We start from the raw sequence: 10,003 nt of genomic DNA, 5'->3' as shown, positions 1-10,003 counted from the left end.
GAGAACGTCAAGTTCATAATCGGGAACACTGCCCTGGCGTGGGGGGCGGGCCCCGGGACGGAGGGGGCGGCGGGGGAGGCCACACGGGGGGGGCGGGGGAGGCGGGACGGGCCGCGGCCTACCGCCGCCCGGCAGCCCCGGGGACGGGCCCGGTCGCGGCCTCCAAGGAAGCGGCCCCGGGCGGGATCTCTGCGTCCCAGCCCTTAACGGGGGTGTTCTCTCCCTTCAGGGTGGCGAATTCCATCCGCAGAGTGTTCATCGCAGAGGTGCCCATCATAGGTACTGCCGTTCGCTCGCCTGTGGCCGCCGGCCCCGCTGCCCCCACCGGTGCCCCCGCGTTTCCCCTCCGTCCCCTCAGCCCTCCTTCGCCCCTTCCCTGTGTTCCCCGGTGCTGTCTCACCGTCGCTGTGGTCCCCGTGGTGTTTTCGGTGCGTTCGCGAGCTGCTTGGCTTTTCCCAAGGGAAAGGTCCTGCACTTGGGCCACAATAACCCCATGCAGCGCTACAGGCTGGGGGAAGTGTGGCTGGAAAGCTGCCTGGAAGAAAGAGACCTGGGGGTTCTAGTTGACAAACGGCTGAATATGAGCCGGCAGTGTGCCCAGGTGGCCAAGAAAGCCAATGGCATTCTGGCTTGTATCAAAAATAGTGTGACCAGCAGAAGTAGGGAGGTGATTGTGCCCCTGTACTCAGCACTGGTGAGGCCACACCTCGAGTATTGTGTCCAGTTTTGGGCACCTCAATACAAGAGAGATATCGAGGTGCTGGAGCGAGTGCAGAGGAGGACAACGAAGCTGGTGAGGGGGCTGGAAAACAAATCGTATGAGGAGCGGCTGAGGGAGTTGGGACTGTTTAGGATGAGGAAGAGGAGGCTGAGGGGAGACCTCATCACTCTGTACAACTACTTGAAAAGACACTGTAGAGAGGTTGGTGCTGGTCTCTTCTCACAGGTAATTAGTGACAGAACGAGAGGGAACGGCTTCAAGCTCCAACAGGGGAGGTTTAGACTGAACATTAGGAAAGAATTTTTCACCGAAAGAGTGATAGGGCATTGGAACAGGCTGCCCAGGGAGGTGGTGGAGTCACTATCCCTGGCTGTGTTTAAGGGCCGTTTAGATGCAGTGCTAAGGGACATGGTGTAGGGGATGACTTTGTAGAGTAGGGTAGATGGTTGGACTTGATGATCCCAAGGGTCTCTTCCAACCTAGACGATTCTATGATTCTCCGTTTCTCGGCTGGTGAGTTTCTCCTCTCGTTGCAGCCATCGACTGGGTCCAGATTGACGCCAACTCCTCCGTGCTACATGACGAGTTCATCGCACACCGGCTGGGTGAGCGCGGGGCGTGGGGAGGAAGGTGAAGATGTGCAGGAAGGCAGAGGCTGTGGAGATGCTGAAGCACCTTTGTCAGGAGGCCACTGCCCCTCCCTCTGTCTTGGCAGGAGGGGCAGAGCTCCCGTGGTCTCACTCAGACATTCTCCCCCGTTTCCTTCTTCCCACAGGTCTCATCCCGCTCACCAGCGATGACATTGTGGATAAGATGCAGTATTCCAGAGTGAGTCAAACAACATGTCGTGGGGGCTGATTTTGATAACGGTGGGTGTCTGATCTGATGGGAAGCGCTCCTAATTTCTTGCTGGGAGAGGTCCGGCATAGAGACCAGCCTGGAGAAGAGAAGGTCTGGTCAGCCTGGAAAAGAGGAGGCTCCGGGGAGAACCTTATAGCGGCCTTTCAATACCTGAAGGGTGCCTATAGAAGAGCTGGGGAGGGACTCTTTGCCAGGAGGTGTAATGATAGGACAAGGGGAAACGGTTTTAAATTGGAAGAAAAAAGATTCAGATTAGATCTCAGGAAGAAATTTTTTACTATGAGGGTGGTGAGACACTGGAACAGGTTGCCCAGGGAAGTTGTGGCTGCCCCATCCCTGGAGGGGTTCAAGGCCAGGCTGGATGGGGCCTTGAGCAACCTGCTCTGGTGGGAGGTGTCCCTGCCCATGGCAGGGGGGTTGGAACACAATGATCTTTAAGGTCCCTTCCAACCCAAACCATTCTATGATTCTATAAAGGTCTTGTCCTGTGTCTGTCCCAGGACTGCACGTGTGACGAGTTCTGCCCGGAGTGCTCTGTGGAGTTCACCCTTGATGTCCGGTGCAATGAAGACCAGACTCGTCACGTCACATCTCGCGATCTCATCTCCAACAACCCCCGGGTCATACCGGTCAGTGCAATCCCTCTGTGGGTCTCCTCTCTACATTCCTGTTCAGAACCCGTGGGATGTGGACAAAACAAAGGCCTTTGAGCACATTTTGTGTTGCCTAAAGCGCCACTTTAAACGTAGTGGGAGAGCAAAGCAGGAATCTCTGCAGAAAAAGCAATGTGTGCCAGTTCCCTCCCCTTCTTCACCTTGTTCTTTCACTTGCTCTCTGGTGGTGTGTCAAAGCAAGGTTAAAGCCTCATCCTGCACCCCTCATCTCAAACTCCTGGGAGGCTTCAGTGTAGCCCCTGTCTCTCCCCACAAACACTTGGGGTGTGCGTGCTTGTGTCATGCTGCGATGTTAACTCCCTTCTCCCTGCTGGCTGCTGGGGCTTGGGTCAGCCTCTTTGAAGGCCTGGCAGCAACCCAGGGACCTCTGGTTTTCTGGTTCTTTTCTGCTCTGTGAGGAGCCCAGGCCAGGGCGCTGCTGCCAGACGGCTCTTGCTCAGTTGCCTTGGGGAGGGTTGGCGGAACCAAAGCAGAGCAGATGCAAAGGCACTTAATGGAGAATGTTTTTAAATGCTATTATGGTCACATCCTGATGTCACCACAACCTGGGGGCTGCTTCTGGTGGCCGGTGACAGTGTCTGCCTGTTTAAAGCCTAGCTGTGGCCTGCTGCCTCTTGCTTGCTGTGAGTGCTGTGTGTCACCTGCCAGCAGTAATGGGGGTGACTCCAGGCTGTGTCACAGAACCACACCGTGGCACTGGGCTGGAGCACCCTCCGTCCCGTGGGGGAGGGCAGCATGGTGGAGTGGAATATCATACACCTAGCCACAGCTGCCTGAATGGTCCCAATTCCTGCTAAATCAGATGTGCTGGATTTGTTGCTGTAAGTCACTCTAGAGTTGCTCTCTGCAGTCTCTTAATTTTTGTAGGCAGCTGCTGTTTGATGTGGGGAAAACTGTTGGTCTTGCTGTTAATTCGCTTGCTTTTGTTCTTCTTCTGCAGGTAACATCTCGGAGCAGAGACAACGACCCCAATGACTACGTGGAGCAGGACGGTAAGTGGCGTTTCACTGGGAATAAGACCTGGAGGAGCAAATTCTTTCAAGCTCTTTGAACTCATTCTTCCTTTACTAGCTGTGCAGCTGTAAAGCTGGCAGTTGGGAGGCACCAGCATCACTGCATCAATGGGGCTAGCATTTTGCCTTAATGCTACTGCCTTAATGCTATCTGTAGAACCTAAAGTATTTTTGTAAGAGGGTGCCTCTCTCTCCTTGTGAGAGTTTAGAGACAGCAAAGATGCAAAATGCTGTGCTGCCCACTGTCATCTGGGGGCCTGAGCAGTCCCTCTGAGTATATATGCAACTCCTTTTTACTTAGCACGACGTTTCCTAGCTACTCTGGGGACACAGATGAGCCCCTTTGGGTCTGAGTGAGCCCTGGCTTCTGGTGACATCTTGGGCACTAAAAATTCCTGCTTTTGCCCTTGTGTGGTCCTGCATGCTCGTTTCCCTTCTGCAGCCTTCTCAAATGGGCACGTGCTTTCCTGCAGACATCCTCATTGTGAAGCTGCGGAAGGGCCAGGAGCTGAGGCTGAGAGCCTACGCCAAGAAGGGCTTTGGCAAGGAGCACGCTAAGTGGAACCCCACGGCAGGCGTAGCTTTCGAGTATGACCCGGACAACGCACTCAGGCACACCGTGTACCCCAAACCAGAGGAGTGGTGAGTCCCAATGTCTGTCTGGAGGGACTTGAAAAGGTTTTCCAGCAGCCAGCTGCATTTTGGGCCCAGGGGTAGTTTGGGTCAATAAGTGATTGTGAGTGTGTCTGTTGCTTCCCCTTGCATGGACTCTGTTCCTGTGTTAGGGGGCCGAGGTCAGACCCTTGGTTGCAGCTGCGTGGAAGGCGGACTGGTTTGTGGCAGCCCCTTGTCCTCTCTTCACATACTGCCACGGCTCTTTCACCTCCCTCCTTTCGTGTTCTTTCCCACCTCTTCTTCCTGTTTTTTCTTCCTTGCATAGGTGGTGAGTAGGTCAGGGTAAGGTCTGAGGAAGGAATAGATCCACGCGAAGGGGGAAGAGGTTGCTGAGAGCAGAAGTTTAGGTTGCAAGGCTGATTTTGCAGGTCTGTTGGTTTGAGAGAGCCCATTGTGTGGCTCGTGTTTCACTTGTACATCTCCTTACACCTGCAGCGGGAGCTCTGGCAGCGGGGTTTTCCACTCTGGCCCTTTCCTCTGCTCTGACATACCATTCTGCACCAGTAGCACGCTGTGTCTCATCTAAAAGTGACATGATTTTGCTTTTGGAAAGCTGCTGCCCTTCTTTGGCCATGGTGAGGACTTTACCTAGCAGCACTTTTCCATGAGTAGCCGCCTGAGCTGCTCTTTGCTCTGCGTCCCACTGACCCCCTAACAGACACCCTGTCGCCGAGTGTGCTGGAGCCAGCAGCAGAGCGAGGAACCCGGTGCTTTAGCCAAGGCAGGTTGGGAGCAGGGACTAGAGGGGACAGTGGTTATGTTGCTGTATCAGCCAGAGCTGTGCCCAAGGTTGGGAAGACCCCAGTACAGGAGCAGGATTTGATGCAGGGACCACAGAAGCCAAGTCTGAGCAAGCGGGAACAGGAGCCTGAGCAGAGCTGCAGCTGGGGAGGGGGCTGAGCAGCAGAAGGGGCTTGGCAGGTTTCCCCCTGCTCTGCCAGATTTGCCTCTGCAGATGGCAGCAAGCAGCAGCAGGCAGGTAGTGGGCTGTTGTACCTCCACACTGTCCTCAAGCCAAGATGCTTGAACTCATCACAGATGATGGCCTTAGCTGTCCCGTGCTCAGTTAGCTGTCAGTAAATGAGCTTCCTGGAGGTGCAGTTAGCCTAGATTGCACACCTCAGCCAGAGACTGCCGGGGGCTTTCTGCTCAGGAGCTGTCACAGAGGTCTGCGCGGGTAGATTTGCACTCGGGAGACTTGAGAAGCCTTTTGTTGCCGAGGGTGGGGATGTAGGTAAATCCATAACATGTATGAAATGGGCTGGGATCTGCCCGCAGCCATCCCAGCCCTGTTTTCCGGATGGAAGGAGTGAACCCCACTTGGCTTTGATGGGCTCTGTAGGGTGCGTTCCTGAGTCTGGTTCAGTCAGTCTGGGTGAGAACACGGTGTGCCAGGCGTTGGGCTCCTTCAGCACTTTGTCAGGGTGGTGCTCTGGGACCTGCAGTGGGAACCAGGCTAGCTGGTAGTGCCAGAAATCTGGAAATGGGCATTTTCCTTAGCGTCGATGATCTGTCTGTGTGGCTGAAGCTGGACTTTGGGAACTGCCAGCTACAGACCAGGCCATACATGGGAAAGTCTGTGAGAGGCCGTTTGTGGTGAGGTGCTGCAGAGCCAAGGAGGATGCTGCTTGGCAGTTTTGTGGCCACGAGCATGTCACAGGAGTTGATTTGCCAGCCTGTTCTTTGTCACTGGCAGTTTTGGGACTCGAACTGGATAGTTCTGAAGTTTCCAAATGATTTGTGGCAAGTTAATTGCCCCAAAGGTGAGTTGATTGGGTGATAGATTGGGTGCTTAAGAAGTAAGAATGTCTCTGTGATGTGGAATTTCAAATTGGGATTTGAAATAATTTTGGGCTTCGTTTTGCTGCTGTAAAAATCCTCTGTTTAATTTCTGTAATGCTAGGTAGTAAATCTTTGGCTCTGGTGAAGTGGCAGACCTGGAATACTGCTTAGAGTTGGAAAGACAGATGCCAGGCAGGATGAGGTAGCACTGGGTTTGCCTTCTTTTGGGTTGGGGAATGTCACAGTGTGAATTTCAGAGAGATTGGGCTTTTGGGGATGTTGGCGTCACAGAGAACAGCCTCAGCTGCGTGGCTGAGCACGTGTACCTTGGCAACAAGGTGCTTCCCTGGCTGGGTGGCCCAAGGCAGCTGCTAATGGGGATTCTTTTGTTCAGTGTCAGAGTTGGCTGTGTCTTCAGGAACTTGGAGTGTTGTACAAGCGGCTGGGTACCAGGAAACAATTTTTGAGAAGTTCTCGGCAAAACGTATGTAAAAGTTGGAAAAATCCCAAAGACAGATTGTCATTGGAGCTGCCTGTTTCCTAATGATACATGTGTCTTTCCAAGTTCATCTGATTCCCTGTGAAGACAATGCAGAGACAAAGGCCTCTGCTGTCCAAGGCTAGCTATTATTTTTGGTTTGGTTTCACATGCTAGTTGCTTTTTGAGGCCGTTGGCACAGCACTGGCATGCAGCTGGTCTCTCAAAGCAGCTGCCCCGGTTTTGGCCATGGGTGGTTTTGCAAGTAACATGAAGACCCAGCTCCATTAACGCCTTTTCCCTCTCACTGGTTTGTTACAGACAGAAGATGTGGTTGAGAAGTGGGGTTTTATTTAAGGCAGCTGATGAGAGGGTGCTAAGATCAGCCTCTCTTGGCATCACCGGCAGGAGACCTTGGTGGGCACAGGATTTTCTGTGCTGGCTTCTCACACGGCTCAAGGCTTCGGATTTTCTTACATGGATTGAGTGCTTCCAAACAGTCTCTCCAGTAAAATGCTCCATAAGCCAAGGGATGCAATGGGTAGAAGGATGTGTTGGCCTTGCTCATGCACAGTAGAGGAGTGGAGGTGCAGGACATCTGGACAGAGCTCACTATTGCTAATGGTGTCTGAAGTGCAGGAGATGTTTTTCCTGCTGGGCACAAGCCATCTGGGCCTTCCCATCTTGACTGCACTGCACAGGCTGAGTGCTGGAGCACCCCAGTGTTTTCCTGGCCCAATGAAAAGTAGAAATTAGCCGAATTGTGCCGGTGTAGGTGGATGGAAACACAGTACCCTGCACTGGGCTGCTGAGTTTGGGCTGATCCTCTTCCTCCGGTGCTGCTGGCTGACTGTGGATTACTGTTAACGAGGAGCTAGAAAGGGCAACGTGGGACTGGGCTTTTTTTCTGTGACAATGTTCAATGACTGCTCCTTTGCCTGCTGGATGGGAGCCCCAGTGCTGGCTCTCTGGGGCCAAGCAGCGCCGCAGAGTGCCTGGGCTCCATGGGGACAGGCTGGAGTGTGGGCTCCGTGCTAACCTTCGTAGAGTCATAGAATGGTTTGGCTTGGAAGGGACCTTAAAGATGATCTAGTTCCAACCCCCACTGCTCTCTGATTCCAGGCCCAAGAGCGAGTACTCGGAGATTGACGAGGAGGACGCGCAGGCTCCCTACGACCCCAACGGGAAGCCAGAGAGGTAAGAAGCTGAACGCGCTGCTGCAGCTATAAATCTGGGGGACCAGATGGGTGCATCTCTTTGGCTTTCATTAACACAAGAGTATCCACTCTGCGCTGAAGTTTGCCAGCCTAGAGAGCTGGTGTTCCCCGAAAAGCAGGGCAGAAGTTGGAGTTAACTGGTGATATGCCCAGGCCTGGCAGGTTTTCCCCTCTGGGAGATAGTAGATGATGCCTCTCCTGACTTGGTGTTACCAAGCAGAGTAGTGCAGCACTCAGTGAGGTGTGAGGCCTGCGGGGGAAATGGCTTAGGATATTTATTCACCCGTGTGGGTCTCTTCATGCTCCGGTTGCTGGTGCCCCCTCTCCGGGTTGTTTGCACTGCAGAAATGCTTACAGCCAGTCTAACTGGTGGTGTGGGGCTGGCTCACAGGTCACAGCACCGAACTGAAAAACATCTCAGAAGCTCTTTTGCAGCCTGTGGAGTCCCGACTGTTGGTGGGAGGGTTGTAGAGGGACGGCACTGGCTGTTCCTGGTTGAGAGGTGAATGATGCCAATGGCTGGGGTTACCCGCAGAGCTCCCTGCAGGGGGTCAGGATGGGCTGGAACCGCTCTACCGCTGCTCTCTGGTTTTGCACCTCCTCGCAGGGCAGGTGCCCTGCCCCCACTTATGTCCCCACTTATGCTCCTGACTTGCAACCTCAGGTTTTATTACAACGTGGAGTCCTGTGGTTCTCTGCGCCCGGAGACCATCGTTCTCTCTGCTCTGTCTGGCCTGAAGAAGAAACTGAGCGACCTCCAGACCCAGCTGAGCCACGAGATTCAGAGCGACGTCCTCACTATAAACTGAGGTGGCCCCTTGCACAAGAGTGCTCCAGTGTGAGTGACACAGAGGGTTCCTGCCTCTCTCTGGCAGTACTCTGGGCCGAGGCTTCTGCCTCCTCAACTCCCTCTGCCTTCCCATGCCCAGCTCTGCTAGCCAGTGACCCCTCTTCCCTGGCCCCGCTTCCCAGGGAAAGCCATCAGGATGTGTAGGTAAAGCAGGAAGGATGAGTGTCTTTGCTGGGACAGGGTTTGTCTCTAAGTGATCCCAGAATTTTAGGCCAGAGTTTTGAATTCTGGCCACATGGCATTTGGGATAAAGAAGTGTGTACCTTGGTTACACAACCCTATATTATTTGTAAGTCACTTCCTTACTGTGCTGAATAAAGCCTTACCCCCCCATGTTCTGCCATCCCTGAAAGCTCGTCTGGGGCTGCAGGAGGAGATGTCACATCATTTCCTTCTCTCCAATAGACATTACCTTAATGAGATCTGCTTTGGAGGGAGCATTGCTCTCTGCTGCTGATTGCTGCTCTTGACATTGCTCTCCTCAGGAGACAGCCTGTCACTGGCTGACCCAGCACTGCGTTTGGAGCTGCTGTTTGAGGCTGGGCTGGTGAGTGAGGTGCTGCAGGGCAGCCCAGATGGGGCTCTTTGGAGAAGAAGACTTAAAGACTATTTTGGAGCAGACCATGTGCTATATCATCTTTATGTAAGGAGCTGGGAGTCTGTTGTTAATGACCCCTGGCTGACAGGTTCCAGTCTGAGGTGGGTTGTGTGCTGGGCTGGAGCTTGGTGCTGGTCCCAAACCATGACCACTGTGGCAGCAGCTGAAGGGCCTGGGTGCCCCCTTCTCCTCACCTCCATTGGCACCCAGCAGGACTTGGGATGAGCTCAGTGACACTTTCCTGGAGAGAGCTGCCTCTTACTTACCATGGTGGTTGAGAGGGAAGGGGAAGGCACGTGTGTGCCACAGCGTGGACATGGGACATCTCGGGGAGTGGGTGCTCATGCTGAGCCGGAGAGAGCAGCCTTCTCCAGCGAAGAGCTGCTGCTGCTTTGGTGTCCTTGCCATGGCACAGCTCCTCCACAGCTGTCCTGGTCCCTGGCGGGAACGCTGGTATGGCTGCCATGCCTCAAGGCAAGCATTCTGCCAGGCTGTCCTCCTGTGGAGAATGGAACTGGCACAATTCTGGAAGAGCTGGGAGATGGAGCGGCTTCAAACTCCATCACCCAGGGATCTGGAGCCACCGGTGCTCTCGGCGTGTCCCCAGAGCCGCGGGGTGACAGTGGGGTGCTGGCGTCCCGTTTCACTTGGGCTTGTTTGATGGAGGGTGGCAACTTGCTCCACCCGTCTCCCCTCCCCAGTGGCTTTAGGGCTTCACTTGAAATGTCCTGTCCGTGGCTGGAGGCAGAACAAAGCTTTGAGCCAAGTGCTGCCGGGAGCCTTTGGAAATCTCCCTCCGTCAGCATTTTTTCTCCCTGGCAGGCGCTACTCCCACTTGCACTTCCCAAGCACGTTGGGATGGAACAGACAAACAGGAAGGGTGGATAAGGGTTGTTTATTCATTGAGCAACTCCTTAAAAAAAAAAAAAAAAAAAAAAAAAAAAAGCGGAAACAAAGCGGAGGCATCCGCGCTACTACCATCACCTCGAAAATACAGTGTGATTTTGGAATTTTAAATTTTTTATTTTTTTTTTAAGGGGAAAAAAAAGCAGAAAAGCCCTGAGGCTGCCTCTATTGTGTTGCGCCGGGGCGGTGGAGCCGCGGGCCCGCCCGGGAGCGGAGCTGCGCGGTGAC

At 53.9% G+C, this 10,003-nt stretch overlaps 1 protein-coding gene across 1 annotated transcript in view; it reads left to right on the top strand.

The window, feature by feature from the left end:
- Positions 1-8,605, top strand: part of POLR2C (polymerase (RNA) II (DNA directed) polypeptide C, 33kDa) — an 8,781-nt gene extending 176 nt beyond the window's left edge. The window contains exons 2-9 of the mRNA XM_014947723.1: positions 230-279; positions 1,258-1,326; positions 1,497-1,549; positions 2,083-2,211; positions 3,197-3,248; positions 3,743-3,911; positions 7,327-7,401; positions 8,086-8,605. Of these exons, the coding sequence (XP_014803209.1) occupies positions 230-279; positions 1,258-1,326; positions 1,497-1,549; positions 2,083-2,211; positions 3,197-3,248; positions 3,743-3,911; positions 7,327-7,401; positions 8,086-8,230 (742 nt within the window). The 3' untranslated portion in view covers positions 8,231-8,605. The remainder of the gene's footprint in view (positions 1-229; positions 280-1,257; positions 1,327-1,496; positions 1,550-2,082; positions 2,212-3,196; positions 3,249-3,742; positions 3,912-7,326; positions 7,402-8,085) is intronic.
- The last annotated feature ends 1,398 nt before the right edge of the window (positions 8,606-10,003 follow it).

The sequence above is a fragment of the Calidris pugnax genome, unplaced genomic scaffold, assembly GCF_001431845.1.
Source record: "Calidris pugnax isolate Ruff unplaced genomic scaffold, ASM143184v1 scaffold30, whole genome shotgun sequence".
NCBI classification, from domain to species: Eukaryota; Metazoa; Chordata; class Aves; order Charadriiformes; family Scolopacidae; genus Calidris; species Calidris pugnax.
The sequence above is the reverse complement of the archived record's forward strand: the minus strand, read 5'-3'. Positions and strand labels throughout refer to the sequence as shown.